Source organism: Corylus avellana, chromosome 4 (assembly GCF_965113065.1).
Source record: "Corylus avellana chromosome 4, dhCorAvel1.hap1.2, whole genome shotgun sequence".
Taxonomy (NCBI): Eukaryota; Viridiplantae; Streptophyta; class Magnoliopsida; order Fagales; family Betulaceae; genus Corylus; species Corylus avellana.
The window spans coordinates 3687307-3707693 of record NC_142493.1 but is presented as its reverse complement, the minus strand read 5'-3'; the positions used below and the strand labels follow the sequence as shown (position 1 = coordinate 3707693).

Genomic DNA, 20387 nt, shown 5'->3' with positions numbered 1-20387 from the left:
ATTTTTAGGCTTTTTGGATATTTAAAAACGCTTTTAATTTTTCTACCAAATGAGTATTTTTTTTTTTTTCAAACGGACTTTTTTAGTCTTAAAAACACTTTTAGGTCCTTCAAACGCCCAAATAGGCCCTAAAACTGTATGAGTTTATATATATTTTCCTTTGACATGACCGATGAATTTGATACGCTACAAAATTAGTGAGTTATAATTTAATATGATAAGATTGGGAGTCAAACTGAATCATCCTGATTAATAAATGAGTCACTCTCGAGTCAACCTACTTAACTCAACCTCCTTAACGTGAATAAATTTAAATTACATTTCAATTTTATCTACCTTTCCATTATGTTAATTATTATTGTTGATGCTATGCGAAGAGGTTTTATAAGATATGAAATTGTTCTATTATTTGTGATGCATTTGAGTAATTTTTTTTTTTTTTTTTTTGCATGTTCCCATAATGAGAGGAGAGGAGGATTCGAATTAGTGACCTCTACGGTTTCACTTCATGAGGCATGGTCCCAGTCGATTAAGCTACCTCTTGAAGACATATTTGAGTAAATTTAACAAATTTATAGTAAAGAGAAATGTCCCTTGAAGATGTATTTGAGTAAATTTAACCAATTTATAGTAAAGAGAAATGTTCGGGGTATTAAATCTTTTATCAAGAAGGCTTTACCAAATTGATGTGTAACTCATTTATTAGAGATAAACAAAATAATTAATTAAGAGAAATGTAACGAATACCAATAAATGAGCTACATGTCACTATATCAGTTAGGTAAAGTTCTCTTAGTAAAAAATTTAGTACTCTAATCATTTTTTACCTAGGTTGTGCTTTGTTACCTGTTTATTTAAATGGGTGGTATTCTAATTTAAAATTTTAAGTAATTTAATTAAATGAGATGAATTAAAGTGATGACATATAATCCTATATTTATTACTTGACACCACACGAACGTATCTAAAAAATAAAATAAAAAATAAAAAAATTTCTATTTTTTTCTTAAAAAAATCCCAGAGAAAACCGAACGGGATCCCATGGCGAGCACGCAAATCTAGACAACAAGAAGAAGCTGAAGAATTACTCTGCTCCGTGAAGCCTCTCTCTCTCTCTCTGTGTGCGTTAAACCCTAATAGTGTTCACCAAATCAACGTGAGATTAGAATTCATTTTTATCTCTAATTGATCGGCTGGGATTTGAGGCTCTGAACCGGCGAATGATATGGTGGTCTGCAAATGCCGAAAGGTAAGCGCTAGAATTCTCTTTTTTTTTTTCATTGTTTCTGATAGTTTTTGCGCTGGTTCTTTGGCCGGAGGTTTGGATCGGATCGGCTTCGTAATTCGAAATCCAACGAGATCTTTACCCTGTTGTAGGGATCGTTGTTTTCAATTCTCATTGATATATCTAAATTTCGTGGCTCAATTCGAAGAAACAAGGAAAATAATGAAAAAGAAGAAAAGAAATGAAGGCATAATTTGGTTTAGTATTGACTTCTAATTTATTGCTTAAGTTTCTATTCTCCATTTTATTATATATTGTGATTTACCAGCTCAAATTTGGCTCTTCTAAGCTTGTTATGTCAATGTGTATGTATGTGTAGAAATTGGACGGCAATGTATGTCACCTAATGTATGTGATGGGCTTTTTTGGTGTTTCAGGCTACCAAATTGTATTGTTTCGTGCACAAGGTCCCGGTTTGTGGAGAATGTATCTGTTTCCCGGAGCACCAAATATGCGTGGTAAATTCATTGTAATTATTGTTCTCGTTGTTCTTATGTTAATCTTAGTTTTTTTGTTAGTTGTTTTATTGTAATCTTATTTTGGCATGGATTTGTTGCTCGTAGTTATGTTGGACTCTGATTATTTATTTTTTAAAAAATCATTTTGATTGTATGGGCAATAAAAGTTCATATTTCTTATGTTATCACACGATTGGATTTCATTTGGATTTGGATAAACAATTGGTTGCGGTTGTACAAAAAAGAGCTTATAAGGGTTTGAAATAGGAAATAGAACGTGATACTCTACCTTAGGAAAAAGAGGAAGATAGATGGAGGGAGAGAGCATATTGAATGATGAATAGGTTCAGCTGTATGATGTTCTTGACTCAGTGTGTAACTCTGTTTTCTTTGAAGGCCAAGTTCAGTTTGGCAAATCTGAATAGAACGTTATGCGTGAATCCTTCCTCTTTCTCTCTCTCTCTCTCTCTCTCTTCATGTTATATCGTGCTTGTGATGGTTTCTGTTATCATTGCCCAGATAATCTCTTCCTTTAGACACAGAGTACTTGAAATCAATTGAGAGTTTTCGTAAGTGATAGTTTGTGCATGTGTACGAACTGTGTACTTTTGTTTTAATTTAGTAACATATTATTTCTCTGCTTTGATATTAGTATGCCATTTAAACTATGTGATAGGTATACGTTCGCAGAAGAGAACTGTCTTGGTGGTTCTCCCACTTTGCATTTGTTTCTAAAGATTTGCTTTGGCCTTTGATTGCTCAATCAACCTGATAAAGCATTGTTATCCTACTTATCAAAAAATAAAGCATTGTTGTCCTCAAGACAATGACTATAATGACTCTATTCTTAAGAAAAAGCTTTTACTCATACAAAATATATTGTGCATTTCCAAGACATTATATTCCTTTTTTAGTGGTTCTTAGTTAACATCAGTTACTTCATCACTGGTTTTAGTTTTAATGCCATCATTTTTTTTTCCCTTACTGGATCTACTTTCTGCTACTTGTGTGTAAAATTCGTGGAAGAGATGAAAATTCAATTCATCGTGTTTTACTTTTCTGTTTGTAATGAAAATTTGTCTTCGACAATATTGTAAGGTTTTTCAGAGCCTAATCTGTGTTTATCTTGTTGTTCTCTCTAGGTCCGTACATACTCAGAATGGGTAATAGATGGAGAGTATGATTGGCCTCCTAAATGCTCCCAGTGTCAAGCTGTGCTTGAGGAGGGGGCTGGTTCTCAAACTACTCGACTGGGTTGTTTGCGTATGTGATTTTGCAGATTTAGTCACTGCCTCCGACATTGAAATTCTCTCTCTGAAAGAAAACCTGTAGAACTCTTACTGCATGACATAATTTACATTTATTTATTTATCTTTTGCTTCAGATGTTTTACACACAAATTGCTTGGTTTCACATATCAAGAGTTTTCCTTCACATACGGCACCCGCTGGATATGTGTGTCCTGCATGTTCCACTTCGGTAAGATACTTCTTGAAGTTATCATAGATTTATCTTAGAATTTTAATTTCATTTATTTCCTGCTTTCAATGTCTTAAAGTATGGTTTATGAAAAATTAAAAATTGAAGTTTGTTACTGTATATTTACATATTCTTTTAAAATATTTTCATGTGATGAATCATTAAGTATGACTAGAAATGATCTACTTATCAAAAAAAAAAAAAGTATGACTAGAACTGATCTGTATTCAGTGACCAATAAACTGTGCCATCTGGTTGTGGCATTTTACTTGTATTTAGTTCAGAACATCTTTCTATGATTACGGCATTGGTTTGAACTCTGTTCTGGGGATGTTTATTGTTCGGCATGGTTCATTTACACATTTTTTCTCTCACAGATATGGCCTCCCAAGACTGTGAAAGATTCAGGATCCCGCCTTCATTCATTGCTGAAGGAAGCTATTGTGCAGGTAGGTCCATGCTTGGATCTTACATATTGCAAAGAGAAGTACTCAAGTGATCATAGTCTTGCAAACTACTTACGTATGTTTTGTGGTTAATTTTTCTTCCATTAATTACAAAACTTCCTTTGCAAGTATGATCCTGATATGCTCAATCTTAGTGTGAATGGCTGCCGTTTGTCTCGTGTAGTTGTGGTCTCATTCAGTTTTGCTTTTTTTGATAAGTAAAGGAAATTCATTAAAAGTGCAAGGGGTGCAATCCAAGTAGACATGAAGTATACAAGAGAAACACCCAACAATCAATAGCGAGAAAAAAGAGAACAAAAATCAACATAGCTAGAGACATGGAGAAAGACAGTAAAAGAGATCCACACAAATAGGGTTTTAGGAAAACAAGTCTGTAGATCCGAGCTCATTCTCTCTCGGTCATCGAAACTTCAAGCATTCCTTTCTCTTCAAATGCACCGCATTAAAAAGGAAGGAATTGCGTTCCAAACAATATTGATATCATTATAGCCAACTTTTCTATTCCAACACGCCAAAAGATCCACCACCCATCTAGGCCTAACCTACTCTAGCCTAAACATCTGAAACACCCAACAATCAAGTAGACATGAAGTATACAAGAGAAACACCCAACAATCAATAGCGAGAAAAAAGAGAACAAAAATCAACATAGCTAGAGACATGGAGAAAGACAGTAAAAGAGATCCACACAAATAGGGTTTTAGGAAAACAAGTCTGTAGATCCGAGCTCATTCTCTCTTGGTCATCGAAACTTCGAGCATTCCTTTCTCTCCAAATGCACCGCATTAAAAAGGAAGGAATTGCGTTCCAAACAATATTGATATCATTCTAGCCAACTTTTCTATTCCAACACGCCAAAAGATCCACCACCCATCTAGGCCTAACCTACTCTAGCCTAAACATCTGAAATAACATATCCACAACTCTTTCACGACATCACAATGAAGAAGAAGATGATCCATGGTTTCCCTACTCTTTTTACACATACAATACCGGTCTATCACTATGATTTGACACTTGCTTGCAGAGATTATCCGAAGTGATAATTTTTTCAAGGGAAGTTGTTCAAGTAAAGAAAGCCAACCTCAAAGAAGCCTTAGTCCTCCAAATGTTCTTTCAAGGAAAAATGGGAGTCAACATTAGGAAGAAGGACCTTGTAAAAGGATTTGACCTCAAAAGGTCTTCTTTTTGAAGGCGTCCAACAAAGCTTATCACCCCCCTCCCAACCTACCCTAGCGAAATACAAAAGATTGAAGAAAGAGGAGACAGAGTCCACTTCCCAATCATGCACCAACCTGTGAGTTAATGTCCCAATGAATCATATCATTGCTACCACTCCTAAGGTCAGCCACCATTGCATCTTTATTTCTTGCAAGGCAAAATAATTCTGGAAAAGATTCCTTCAAAGGACGATCCCCACATCATAAGCCATGCCAAAACTTAGTACAGGAGCCATCACCCACCTCCACACTAGTAAAACTAGAGAAAACATCTCTCCCCCTCCTAATGTGTTTCCAAAGATTCACCCCATAAGCTTTGGTGACCCCCTTAGACACCATCCACCTGCCAGACTCCCATACATTTTATCTACAATCTAACGCCAAAAAGCTTCTCTCCTCAGTAAACCTCCATAACCACTTACCCAATAGAGCTGGATTGAAAGTAGTCAAGCTCCTTATCCCTAGCCCTCCAAGCTGAATAGGAGTACAAACCTTTTTCCAATTACTGATGGAAACCCAGGGAGAGGAAGAGAGATGAGAGAGAGAATGGAGAGAAAGCAAGTGAGGGAGAGCATTGGCACGCGCCGATAGCTGTCATTGGGAAATGGGGATTATGTCAATGGTTTCTCTAGAATAATCTAACGTTGTTTTCCTTTTCACCCTAAATTGATATGGTTCATTATCTTGAGAACGGATTGTGATAAATGTGTGCTTAGAGTGGTTCTTCTATTCTCTGCCTTTCTGTTCCGTTTTATTTTCTTTCTGGTAATGGTATAGACAAGGTGATCCTGGGTCTTAATGATTGCCTTTGTCTCTGGTGGAGTCACTTCTCTGTTAACTCTCTGATTCAGACTTGGAAAAGATTCAAATATATGGAATGACCTTCTAATGTTGGTGTTTTAGAGAGGTGAGATACTAGGGTTGCCTTTTAGGCATATCTTGGCAATGTACTCAGAGTCAGGGGAGATACAATGAATTTCTGTCTATGCCTGATGGTAAAGAACGTTTCTGAGGTGTGAAGAAGTGAATTCCAATCCATAATGGTACTTGCTGAAGTCACTGAATCATTCCATGTTTTATCGTTTGAAAGCTTACCGCAAAGGGTGGATTTCTTCTTATTTAACTACGCTTCCTTTTTCCTTCATCTTTCTCTTCTTTGGTAAAAGTTGAGTGAGCAAATACTTGCTGGTTGTGTTTGACTGAAGCATTTAAGTTGTTCTTTGGAATCTGGAACGAAGAAACTGAAAATCCTTTCCGTATTAAAATGTCATTGTTTTCGTGTGTAAAGACAAAGCTGAGTTAGTGGGTCACTTGTTTCTGTATTGTGTATGGATCCATCCCTGTGAGACAGTCTCTTCTCAACTTCCAAAGTTGCTAGGTGCCTCCTAAGAATCCTTCCAATCTTCCCTTGAGTAGGCTTGTCTATGCTAGAACGGATCATGGGTTGGGTGGCCTGCCTGGCCCAACAAAGCTTGACCACTACTGTTTGGGCTTGGTCAAAATTTAAGACCCTTTGAGTTGGGCCTTTAACCTAATGTTAAGTCCTGCTGCCTCTCTCTCTCTCTCTCTCTCTCTCTCTCCCCCCATTAGTAGCTCCTTTGAAGTGTCAAACAGTTGAACCTAAAGCTCCTTTTTTTTTTTTTTTTTTGGGTGTGCGTGTGTGTTTGGCCCAAACTTGTAAACCTGTCTCTTATGTTCCACCACAAAACCTTGGCAAAAAGTACAGCTGTGGTTGCATATTCCTTTTCTTGTTGATCCCAGGCTTGGGTTTTTTAGCTAGAGCTATTAGGCGTTAATATTAGGCTCAACATCCAGGCTTGAGCCAGGCCGAGGCCTGCTCATTGACTCTTAATTCGAGCTGAGGCCTGGCCTGAAGCCAGCCCAGCCCACCCTATTCTCACGTGTAGACTATGTTAGCATGTCTAGGCTTTAGTCATTGAAGGGATTATTCTGCATCACACAATAAGAGCGGGCATTAGTTTCTGGAAACAATTGAAGGATTCAACCCATTAAGGTGAAACTCTTTCTTTTATGAATGATTCTTTGTGTCTTGAAGTAGCATGCTATAATTTCTTTTATATTTGAGATTGCTTTTTAGATTCATCTAGTCTTGAATTTTACTGTGATCTATTTGACATGCTAATTAAGACCTGATGTATATGGCTACTGGGTGGAAAGTAATGTAGATCAGTCATTTCAGTCTCATTTATTTGATGGTAGCAATTGCAGTCTTGTTAAGGAGCAGGTTTTTCCCTTAGTATTTATGGCTGCCAATTTGATACCCAACGGTGTATTTGACAGGATAATTGGATCCTTTTGTGTTTTTCTTTTAAAGGAATGGTCTGATGTCTGTGTTTGTAGATTCTTCATCCTCTGCATTAGCGTTAGAGTCATTTGCCTTGACTGTCTCATTTTAATTGTCATTATATCTTCATAACTTTTGTCTGCTGTTATTCAGACCGGTCTGGAGAAGAATTTGTTTGGCAATTATCCAGTTTCATTAGCAGCTACAGAACCTCGTGGTCCTCCTCCTGCATTCGCCTCAGATCCTCTAGTTACAGCATCTTCTACTGGAGGCAGGGAGAACAATGCAAGTTCATTGCCCTCGGTAGAACGAGATCAAATAAACATAATTGAAGGATACTCAGCTGCAACTGGCGTAGGGTCTTCCAAACTTCTAGTGACAGATATTGTGGAGATAGATGGTCCTAGCACGGCTGGGAATTTCATGAAGACCTCAAGCCCTGTAGGTGTATTAGGATTTTGCCATCAACTTTTGCTTTTCCTTTTTGCTTTTGATTTTCAAAATGCAACATTTATTTTTTCATTCTCTCCACTTGCCATAAAGTAGTAGCAAAAGCGATAGTATGTTTGATAATTGTGGAAAATATCACAGGAAACTGTCATATGTAAACTGTTCAAGCAAGATAGGCTAACACAAATGTTGGCTTATCCAAAGCTAAAAGCAGAGAAATACTTTATAGGTGCCAACCAGAGGCAGTCTTTGTGAACTTATCCTATGTTTCGATTTGCAAATTAGCATGGATATGCATGTATACAAGCAATTTGGATGTCTGTATGATGTGTGTTCTTATTTGAGTATATTATTTTATCCTACACATTCTTACTCAAAGCAAAAATCTCATATAATTTTGTGTTAATTTCAATCCAGCCTGGTGCTACAACACGAAAGGGTGTCTTCCAAGTTGAACGGCAAAACTCTGAAATTTCATATTATGCAGATGATGAAGATGGGAATCGTAATAAGTATGCTAAAAGGGGTAAGTAGATAGCTTTCCAGAATTGAATTCAAGTTGTTTTTTTCTTCATCAAGACATCTGTTCACAGAAAATGTGGCAAACAAAGCCATCCAACTCTGGGACTGAACAGACTTCGTCATCTTCCTGTGGGTTTCTCATTCGTAGGTCCATTTCGACACAAGTTTTTAAGAGCTTTGCTTCCTTTATGGTCAAGTGCATTACCAACTTTACCAGTGACAGCACCCCCACGGAAGGATGCATCAAATGCCAATGATGTCCCTGAAGGTCGTGTGCGACATCAAAGATCATCAAGGATGGATCCCAGAAAAGTCCTGCTCATTATTGCAATCATGTAAAATTTTTTACCTTTTCAAGGCTAAGATAGAACAGTAGAAAAATAGAAAACAACATGAAGAAAAGGGGAAGGACTCGATAAATGGACGTTTAGTTACTAGATTTAGTAGTTGAGTTATTAGTGGTCCTCAAATTTGCTTTAGGTAGTCCAAAATAACTTGTAGGATAAGTTTCTAAGTTGTGATGTTATTGCATGATCTTCTAATATCATTTTCTTGGACCACTAATTTTATTTTTTCACACATTAATAAATGATGGTAAAATGTCTATCTGTAATATTGAGTGTGGCTTCTATCAGAGCAAATTGTTTCTCGATCCTACCCATTAACTAAATTAGACAGTCATCACCATCATCGTCATGATTAAATTTTACTAATAAACTGCTGCAAGAGTTGAATACAAGACAAAAATCACTTTTTTTTTTCTTCACTAACACAAGTTTAATGATCTTGTGCAGGGCATGCATGGCAACTATGGGTATTTTGTATTACAGACTAGTGCAACGGGGTCTTAGCATGGAGTTGCTGCCTGATGAGGAGCAGCAGTCAATATGAGTAAGGTTGTGATGCATTTCAGGTGATTCTGCATTTATGGAGACCTGCTGGTTACTGGTGCTTCTGCTGCTTTGTGTTATTGTTCTGGTCCTCTCTCTGGACATGATGCTGGTTTTCAGTGAAACATGCAAGTGGTTTGTAGGGAAATTTCATTTCAGTGCCGATGATGGCGATAAGTTGCATATACTTGCTTGGCCTTTTCTTTTTTCTTTCTCCTGTTCTTTTTAAAACCTTTACCTTGTTTTCTAGGTCTGTTTTGAATTGACTTGAAAGTTAAAAGGAAAATATTTGTTCAAACTGGGTTGTTTTGTAATTTTCTATTTGGTAATAAACATGCAAGACCAAGGTTATATATATAGAGTATATCGAGTTAGAAAAATGGTATCAGTACTAATTCTTTTAACAATAGATAACTACCAAAACGAACGAATGTTAAGTTGATTAATTGTATCTTGATTAGTTGTTCCGATTCTCTTCAATTAATCAGCTCTACGTCAATTTGGTACCTATCTCTTGGTAAAAGACCCGTAGATTTGGTAGTGTCTAATTCCTTGTCTTTTACCAACCCAGTTAAGAGTCTATTGCAGGTTGAGTGGAGTATATCTCATAACCCCCTTTCAATCTCAGAATTTGGAAGTGAACGGTATTTTATCATTTTTTTTAAAAAATTTTGTAGGTTTTGTTTTTGGTGTTGCTCTTTGCTTCAACTGCATCTAGTCATCTGGGTGCTTTTATGCTAATATTTGGAGGGAAATTATTGTGCTGGGATGCAATATGATTGGCCAATCGGATGGCAGATGAGGAGTCTAGACGCTCTTGATTGGTCTGTCACTGATCTTATTATCATGCATTTTTCAAACCAGTGAACTAAAGAATAAAGATAGAATTGCTACATATAAAAGAGACCCCAATCCACTTCTATGGTGATTAAATTAATTAATAATTCTCAACAGGAAACCGGAGGAAATATGTTTGGTTGGTAGATTTTAGTTTATAAGCTTTGATTTTTGTTATTAAAGAATTTAAACTAGCTTTTAATTTTATTAAGTAGGATTTATAACCGTTGGGAGATTTTATTTGGACCGAGGGAGATATTTTCAGGAGTTTATTTTAGACTTTAAATAATTGAGAGATAAAATAGAAATAATAAAAAGAATAAATAATCAGTAATGAAAAAAGAAATTAAATAAAAAAAAATGAGGGGGCGATTTTTTAAATTAGAGAATAGTGGGTGGCGTTACATCGTCCTTTCGTAACTTCGTATTCATCTCTCGGTCTTCACAAACCTCCACCACTGTCGTTCCTCACCATCAAGACGAAGACATCTTTTTTCTTTTTTGAGACGAAGAACAACGTCGTTCGTCATTCTTTCTATAGATTCTTCATCGTTTTAATAATATTTATGAGCGGTAGATCGTAATGCTCTTAGAATATTTTGCGTTAAACATTGCTTAATAATCTGCTTAAAAATTTCAAACTTCCACCTGATCTCGCCTTCGACTGGGCGAAAGTGGTCTCTGTCCGAAAGGTGTTGGAGATCATTTCGACTCTCTAATAGTAGCAAAAATGAAGAGCGAAAAACCCATTTTCGTGTTTGCCACCTCTAATTCCGCACCTTATTTTGAACATTCAAATAAAAACTGAAAATATTTTTTTTTTCAGGGTGAAAATCGATTTAATTAGACGTTATCAGTTTACATTCCAAAGTCGAACAAAAAGTTAAAAGAATTATTAAAAGCTGAAACAAGTTTCGTGGAATTTAAATCCAACATACTACAAAATAACATATTAAAGTTATATAAAAACATTGAATTAAAAAATATATTTGACAAAGAATTTAATTAAAGTACTAATTAGTTTATATTACCAAAGTCAAACTAACTAATAAAAACGAGCCAAATTAAAAATAAAATAAAAGAGTGCTCAAGGTGTAAACCAAAAAATTAATTGATAATCATTATGATTAAATCGATAATTCGTTGACATGCTAAAGTCAAACTCATAAAATAAATGACTACTCATCTCCTGAACCTCACAGGGTCAAACACAAATACATAAATAAATAAGGGAATCACTGCAAAAAAACATAAATAAATATGGGAATACCACAAATATTTCAACCCCATGTACTAAAAAAAAGAAAAAAAAGAAAAATCAACCCCATTCAAGAAATTCCTATTGACTAATTAAATGTTCTAGAAAGAAACAATTCATTACCATTTTTATTTTCTCCTTTTCTTTTTCAAACTTTTAATGAGTAAGTCAAGAGAAGTGGTACGGAGCCAAACAAATAAACCCAGAAAAATTTTCAAACTGACGTGGCAATGGTTTTTAAATTAAAAAAAAAAAAAATGCAATTATCTTCCTCTTGTTTACCACTCACGGTTTGCCACGTCAATTTGAAAATTTTTCTGAGTTCATTTGTTTGGCTCCCTAGCACTCCCCCAAAGTCAATACTCACAATTGGATTAATTTAATAATAACAATTGGATAATATTGTTAAATTAAAAGAGTCTTATTACCTGAATCCTTATTAAATTCATATCCATTGGTACGGCATATGAGTGTGTATAAATTAACAATTGAATTAGAAAAAATTATTGAAATTTTAAAGAGTCAAAATAAATATGATTAAGCTATTAATCAATCTACATTCCAAAGTCAAACCCTAATACGTAGATAATTAAGCAAGAGAATACTACAACATGAAAATGACGTGCTTAAATTCAAACCCAGACTAGAAAACAACAATCGATATGAATGTATTATTAACTTATTAAATTAAAAGTTTAATAATAACAATTGATATGTAGTTTAATTAAAAGAGTATTATTACTTGAATATATCCTTATTAAATTTATGCACCCAATGGTAATGAAAAGCGCATGAGTGTCTATAAATTAACAATTGAATTAGAAAATTTTATTGAAATTTTTTAAAAGTCAAAATAAATATTATTAAAATTTTAATCAATCTACATCCCCAAATCAAACCCTAATGAATATGTAGATAAACAAGATAATACTACAACCTGAAAACGACATGCTTAGATTGAAACCAATGCTAGAAAATAACATTCCATATAATTCTCCTCTCTTACTACTTAGTTGGCCAAAGTTTTCATTAATCCAATTTGTCTATATATATATATATATATATATATATATATGTAATTTTAAAGTAGAGACGCTTTTGATGTCATTCTCCTACACATCTCTTATCTATCTGATTTGTTTTGTTTTTTGTTTTTAAATCCATCCACCATTGAATCTGTGGGACTCGCATGATTCAATGGTGGATTTACACATTTCTTGTACGGAGATGGACAAGAAATGTATGTGTAGTAAACTGACAACAAAATTTTTTGTTTAAAGTAAGTAATATCACAAGCCATTGGATGTGGTTCATCCTAACCCAACCTATAAAGGGCAGGACAAAGTTTCCATCCAAATTGGAGAAATTTTTCTTAACTTGGTTTATTAATCTGACATGTGTCTAAATGCATGTCACGTGAATTTGTTCGTGTGTTGAAGAAAATTCCTCCAATTTAATTTGTTAAAGAAGATCTGATCTAGGTTTTGTACTTCTTTTACTTTCAAATTTCAAATTGAAAAGTGAGAAGAAGCCTATGCTATAATATAAGATATAAATTAGATAGCACTAATTGTGTATTGCATCTTGCTAATCACGCTGTACATTTTCCTTAATCCAATGATGCATATGTATCTTTCACACAAATAGTGGGGTGCACAAACTATAGTGTACATGTCTTTTATCTCTACCAAAAAAAAAAAAAAAAAAAGAGTTGACTGTAACCATGCTTTATATATTATAATAAAGATAATAAAATTTAATCTATAGTTTCTAGATGAAATTAATACTAAGAGATTAAGAATTTTCACACATTAATTGGAAATTCAAACCTCGTTTTTTTTTTTTTTTTTTTTTTTTTTTTTTTTTTTTTTTTTTTTCTGAAGAGAAAATATTCCAGTCTCAGTCTCATTAAGTGAAGGATCACGAGCAAAACACTCTCACATCACAAAGCAAAAGCTTTGAGAAAATCATAGCTGAAGCTACAGGGTTTTAGATCATAGATATATAAATATCAATCTAATATTCAAAACTTATCTATGATACCAATCTCTGCTAACTCATGACTAATTTACAGTTGTAACAATAGATATGTTCTCAAGAGACTCAATTCAATGCATAGGTATCTCATATTCCTCGGCCTTGGAGGAGAAGCCACATGCTAAACATTTCACATCTACAACTCAAAGGTCTGGATAAACCTTATTGAAACAAAGATACAAAAATAAATAAAACAAAAAACCCAACACCAACAAAAAAACAGCCACTAAAGGCTTAGATCTGCTCCTAGGCAGTCTAGATCTACAACCTTCTCCCTGTAGATCGCTTATGAGAGCAGATCTAAGGAGAAAAACTCTTATTCAAAAACAACTAAACAAGGAAAACAACCATCAAACCAACAGTGACCAGAGTAAATGAGATGATGAGCACTAGCCAGCGACATAAGAAAGATGAACAAGAATATTTTGTATTTACTTGATGTTGTAGTTAATTCATTGATAGAGAATAAATTAAAAATTAAGAACTTGAAAAATTCCCTTAAACCTTTAAGATTTAAGTATTAATTATGAGGTGATTAACACATAAGAATTAATAGCAAATAATTATGACCAATCAAGTGGTGTAAAGTCAAACAAGATATGACTTTTTGGACAAATGCGGTTGAGCTGACTTTGTAGCTAGACATCGCTGCTTCAATTATTCAACTGTTTGACATTTCCTTGAAGTAGATGGCCACGCTTTTAAATCTTATTATTTTATGAAATGTCAAATATATAAAAAGAAAAGTCCTCAATTGCCAAATTATAAGGTTTTTATTATTATTATTATTATTTTTCGCAAAAAGCTTCACATTCGACTAGCGAAAGTAGCTAAGGGTTTGCTGATCAGTGTAACCAAAATAGAAAAATTATTATTTTTTAATTAAATTTTAACTAAATATTTGTTGAGCCGGATGTGAATGCTCTACATCGATCTTAGCTAGGCCTTAAGATGGTTTTCAAGCATTAACATTTGGCTTTTGGCTATTTTGTTGAGTCATGTAACCAAAAGACACACCCCATCCGGCTAGCTACAATGGTCAAAAAATTGTTGAGCAGTTACAGTGCTCAACAAATTTGTTGAGTAGTGTAGTTCAACAATTCATAACGTATATATATTAATATAAAATTCGTTCTATCATCTCTCCTTTAATAAAAAAAATATTTTATCCTCTCTCCTTTAATTGCTATTGAATAACACTTGAACCTTAATAATAAAGGAAGAAGATTCAAATAGATAGCTAAAATGTGGTCTTTTAGCTTTAAGGTGTCGTCTTGTATGAAAACTCCCTTAACTAGGGATGTTTGAACAGTAAACATCCCAATTCCAATTTTTGCGACCCCCTATATTTTGACATTGCTGAAGCGTCGCGTTCTAGGCGTTGCCTTTTAAAAAGTAACGTTTTTTGGTAAAAAATCATCCCTATTAAAGTGTCACTATTTTTTTTTTTTTTTTTTGTAGTGGCTACTAGGGTATAGTTTGCTGTCTTAGTCTCGTATATTTTATATATCATATCAACAATACGATAAGTCCAAATCAACAATAGACACAAAATATAATACCACAAATTAGGAAGAAGTTAATTAATTATGACGCTCGGATCACCCTATTAAGATTGAGGGAGTGACCAGACTATCTCCTTAATTAAGGTGTTTGGAGGTGGTCGAACCATCCTCTCAACTCCACTTTTTTCTTTTTAAAATTATCATTTTTATTTTTTAATAACAAAGCATTTCATAAACCATGTTACATCAATCTATCATCTGTAACATTCTCAGTCCACATCTAGTCTATATATATATATATATATATGGGAAAATATATTTTACTCCCTTGAACTATTTACTTATATATTTGTACTTTTACCTCAAATATTTAAAACGTGACACTTAACTCCTCTTCCCCCAAACTTTCAAATTGTTGCAATTCGTCCATTCTGACTTTTTTTTTTTTTTTTTTTCCAAAATGCCTCATCACATATTTTATTTTTTATTTTTTTATAAAAAAATCCAAAAAAAAAAAACCAAAAAAAAGGAAAAAAAGAAAAGAAAAGAAAAATATGTTGGGGGTGGTTCGGCCACCCCTAGGCCGGCCGTTTGGGGGTGGTTCGGCCACCCCCTTGGGCCAAACTCTCAAAAAAAAATTTTGAGGGTTTGGTCCAAGGGGGCGGCCGAACCACCCCCCTTAGGCCATGGGGGTGGTATGGCCAACCCCACCTGGGGATGACCGAACCACCCTCAGGGCCCCTAGGGCCAAACCCTTAAAATTGTTTTTGAGGGTTTGGCCCAAGGGGCGGCCAAACCACCCCCTTGTACCCGGGGGAGGTTCTGCCACCCCAGCATATTTCTTTTTATTAATAAAATATGTTTTTTTTTTTTTAATTTTTTTAATTTTTTGTTTTGTTTTTTGTTTTTTGTTTTTTTTTTTTAACTAGGGATGGAGACATTTTGGGAAAAAAAAAAGTCAGAATAATCGAATTGCAACAATTTGAAAGTTTGAAAGGGTCAAATGTCACAGTTTAAACATTGGAGGTAAAAATGTAAATGAGTGGATAGTTCAAGGGTAAATATATATTTTCCCCATATATAAAAAGAAGTGAAGAGCTTTGTCATAACTACACATCTCCTTCGGAAATTCTAATATTATTGCTCATATCAAGGGGTTAATTATGACATGAAGTTAATATTTCTCTCATTTCTTTATTTTTATTTTTTTAATAAATAAATAATTTTTTTTAATAATAAAAAAGTAGACAATAGAAGACCTCTATTCAAACGTCTTGCGATGGAGACTATGAGCGAAGCTCTTGGATCTCAATTCTTGAAGTACTTTGAGGCACACATTCTAATTAACGACTATCAATCAATCGAAGCATTTTGTTCTTCAATTTTAACATTGCTTTTCAGTCTATCCTTCTCTTTCCTTTTGCTTTTCAATTTTAACATTGATATAGTAGACCAAACCATTTTTGGGCCCATTTCCAATTATCTAGCTGTACTTATTTCAAGCACTGCGATTTGTTTAGGCATGTTGTTAGGGAGCCAACCCCCTCTTGGTTTTTGTTTCCTTATAACCCTCTTTCCGATATTGAATTAAAAAAAAAAATAGAAGGCAAGGCCATAAAAAAGTGGCTTTGAAACCACGAAGAAGTAATTATAGAAAATATATATAACTGAACTGTATATTTTTATGGTATTTAACTATACACAAGCCATGCCTATTTATAGTAGAATGATGCTGGTCAGAATAGAAATACAATATGAATGAAACCAAAGAATTAATTCGAAATATCTATGTAGGAAAATAAATTAGAATACGATACGGTCTATGAATGGCAAGTGATCATGTCAACATAAGTAGATTATGGTATCCGGCCAATAAGAAAAGTATCAAAAATATATATTTGATATGAGAATAACTTCTTCTACAGAGACTTGGAATAAACCATGTCCTTTGTGCCTTCTAATAAAACCGGCCACATTAGCACATAACACCAAAACGAAAGTTTACATCCACACCATATTGAATCTTTCCTATTAACAAAAACCCTTAATCTCCTAAGCGATAGAATTTAACAGAACAATAAAGAAACGACGCCACCAATGAAAACAACCCCCTAGCTTCCTCGATCGAGAGCTGCCCATTAACTTGAACCCCTCAATACATCAGAATTTGTTTTTATTAAAGTATGTTTAATTATGTTTAATTTGAACCCCTCAAATAAATTATGTTTAATTTGAAATTCAAATATTATGAATATTTTGTTACTATATATATGCTCTCCTTTTTCTAGTGGGTTACTATGCTTTGAAATATGTTTATTGTTGGTCCAATTGGTAATTTTATTTGTTCTAAGCAATACAAAATGGAAAAAGGGAAGTGGCAAGAGCATGGTTAATATTCAAACTTCTAGAAGTTGATTTTGTGGTAGAGGAGTTCATGAATTATGTCAAATATTCAAAGCTCTATAAGTTGATTTGCTGCAGAGGAATCCAGTTGAAAAAATTCAGAATATGAATATCCCATTGGAAAAGTTTTGGATAATATTCTAATATATCCCATTGGAATACTTAAAGAAGTGTGAAAATATAAAGATGCATAATAGAATCCTGCTCAAGTCTCTGCCACTTCAAATTATAGTGATGCTTAATTTGTTATATAATTGAAAAGTGTTAGAAACAGTTGTGACCTCCCTCCATAAAAAGAAAAAAAATCTGAATTTTTAAATAATTCCTTAATTGCTTCCTTTAGCAAAGCTTAAGCAAGCACTAACAAGTACTTAAAAAAAAAAAAAAAAAAAAAAGAAGGGTAAATTCACTGAAGACTCTTAAACTTTCACTCGATTTGACAAACCCTCATTAACTTCAAAATCTCTCAATTTAATCCCATGAACTTTCAATTGCAACCAATTTGGACCCTTCCGTCAATTTTAGCTGTTAGAAATACGAAAAAAGACCAAAATATCCATGATTTTTGTTTTTTTTTTTTAATAAAAAAAGTTTTGGAATTAAGGGTAAACTTGAAATTTTATACAAAAGGCAGGGGTATAAAAGTCATGTAGCGTTTAAAATCTGATGGAGGGGTCCACATTGAGAGCAATTGAAAGTTCAGGAGATCAAATTGAAAAATTTTAAAGTTTGGGAGGGGGTTTGTTAAATGCGGTGGAAGTTCAGGGGTCTTTAGTGAAATTAAAAAAACAAAAAAGAAAGAATATATTATAAGAATTAATAAGAGGATAAGATTGTTAATTAGGTCAAAGAGATTCTTCTGAAATAATAATAAGAATTAATTATTGTTTATGGGACTAGGCTCTAAAAGGAAAATTAAAGAAATTCGAAAGAAGATTCTTTTATATTCTATCCACGTGGAGTACCAACTCTACAATACCATATTAAATTCCATCGATTATTTCAATATTATCAATAAAAGTCAGTAAAAGCATTTTAGTTCAGCCTACCACCCATAAATTAAGGGTAAGTTGAAAAGGATCATCCAAATACTAGAGAATATGCTGAGCATTTGTACTCAACTTCAATTAAAGATAATTGGCAGTTGTACAAGAAGAGTATACTACATAATATTAGGAATAATTACCTTTTGTCTTCATAAATTACAGCGCCTTGTCACTTTCTCTCTATGAATTACCAACTATGACACCTGATCCCATCAAACTACCATCTTATGACAAAAAGCCCGCTTCCATCAGTCAAAGGGGTTAAAATTGAGGGTTAACGGTTATGTGCAAGTCAAATGCAATTTTAAATTTTTTTCTTCCACTTTTGCCCTTATTTTAAATTGTTCTCATGTGTTGGATTAGGGTTTAGGAGGATATAAGCGTCATTTTCTCGGTCTGAAATGAGGGTAAAAGTGGAAGAAAAAAATTTTAAAATGGCACATGGCTTGCACATGACTGTTGACCGTCAATTTTAACTCATTTGATTGAGGGAATGAGGCTTTTTGTCATAAGATGGTAGTTTGATGGGGTCAGGTGTCATAGTTGGTAGTTCATGGGGAGAAAGTACCAAGGCGCTGTAATTCATGGGAGTAAAAAGTAATTACCCCATAATATTATTATTTAAATAAAGGCTCATGCCATGAACATAATTAGTTAAAATTGTGTTTACTTACGGGCATTGGACTCATCATTTCCACTTGTAACATTATTAAATTTTACAAATATAGTCGTAGTAGAGAAAGAGGATTCACACGAACACTTAGATTACTAAACTTAAATTTTGCGAGTGTAATACGCCGAAATAATAATATAAAGTAAAAATTATTTAATCTGACTCAGTCAAGTTTTATAAAACAACACTCGTAATTTAAAATGTCCCAAACAATTTTTTTTTTTTTCAAAAAGAAAACCCCCAAAACAATTTAAATATTTTTAACCTTGGTCGAACGTTCGATATCTCCTTGGAATGTTCGACGAAACCCTAGACTTAAACGTTCGAGGATTATTTGAAATGTTTGAGTAAAGCCCAAGAGCCGTTAGTACAGCAGTACACCAAATGTTTGAAGGTAGTACACCAAACGTTCAATGAAGCTTGAAAAACAAATTTAACCTATTAGCCACATCACTCGATCTTATCCACTCCAACCACTCTATAAAAACACCCCTCACGAGTCATGACCCTTCAGACCCCATTCATCCAGCATGCACCTCACCCACCCTAAACCTAGTGAGAGAAGGAGATTCTAGAGAGAGAAAGAAGCATTTTTGGTGTTGATCAATCTTGATTAAGGTAAACCTTGAACCATAATCGCTTTTCATATTGCTTATACTCTAACCATGTGATTTAGCATGATTTTTACAAGTCTTAAGTATGACATAATGAATTTATAACTTATTTCTCTTAAAAGGCAATGACTTTCCAAAAAGTTATGACTTTACTCTTATTTTTTCAAGATTTATCACGTTGATACGGTTTAACATGTTTTTTTTTATTGAGTTGTTAGAAGCTTTAGTTTAGGTTTGATATGTACTAGGTTTGAGTTTTAGAGTTTTGCATGCGTTATGGTTCCATGGTATCTGACCGAATGTTCGACAATGTCCAGAATGGATAATTGTGGTTTTAAATAATGGTTTAGTCTAACGTACATAGGTTAGCCTTTCAAAATGTTGTGTATAATAATAGATTATGTTTCGCAATAGCGAGAGTCTAAGATGTCAGAGTTTATAAATGAGTGAACAAGGTAAGTAAATACTACAATTATTTTGATAAAAATATGCGATATGTCTTTAATAAAAATATAAAAAATGTCAAAAAAAAAGGAAAAAATATAAAAAAAGCCCCCCAAACTACTAGCCGTTTTCGATTTAACTCCCCTAATGTTTCAAAAGTAATAAAGTAGCCCCTCAAACTATCAAACTATTGCATTTTGGCCACTCCGTTAGTCAAAACCGTCAGTTTGGACGGAAACTGCAAAACGACGTCGTTTTGTTACGGGTAAGTTACTACAATGCCCTTTTATGAAAAAAAAAAAAATTTGGGAAAAATATAAAAAAACCCCTCAAACTACCAGCCGTTTTCATTTTAGCCTCCTAATGTTCAGAAAGTGATAAAGTAGCCTCCCAACTACCAAACAGTTGCAATTTGGCCACTCCGTTAGTTATTACTATCAAATATGATGAAAAATTCAAAACTACGTCGTTTTGACAAGGGTAAGTGACTAAAA

At 33.9% G+C, this 20387-nt stretch overlaps 1 protein-coding gene across 1 annotated transcript; it reads left to right on the top strand.

The window, feature by feature from the left end:
- Window positions 1–984: 984 nt before the first annotated feature.
- LOC132178563 (RING/U-box superfamily protein) lies at window positions 985–9446 on the top strand. Its single transcript, XM_059591006.2, has 9 exons — window positions 985–1249; window positions 1663–1743; window positions 2886–3006; window positions 3128–3222; window positions 3600–3671; window positions 7368–7655; window positions 8082–8190; window positions 8335–8521; window positions 8981–9446. Exons 1-9 carry the CDS (start codon window positions 1226–1228, stop codon window positions 9075–9077), a joined length of 1074 nt encoding a protein of 357 aa, XP_059446989.1. The 5' UTR covers window positions 985–1225; the 3' UTR covers window positions 9078–9446.
- Window positions 9447–20387: the final 10941 nt, after the last annotated feature.

What these genes read in the sequence shown, in the direction of transcription:
- LOC132178563 (XM_059591006.2), top strand. Translation starts at nt 1,226, where the DNA reads ATGGTGGTCTGCAAATGCCGAAAG. An exon ending in GTCCTGCATGTTCCACTTCG is followed by an intron (nt 3,223 to 3,599) that starts GTAAGATACTTC and finishes TTTCTCTCACAG; the next exon opens with ATATGGCCTCCCAAGACTGT. An exon ending in TCATGAAGACCTCAAGCCCT is followed by an intron (nt 7,656 to 8,081) that starts GTAGGTGTATTA and finishes ATTTCAATCCAG; the next exon opens with CCTGGTGCTACAACACGAAA.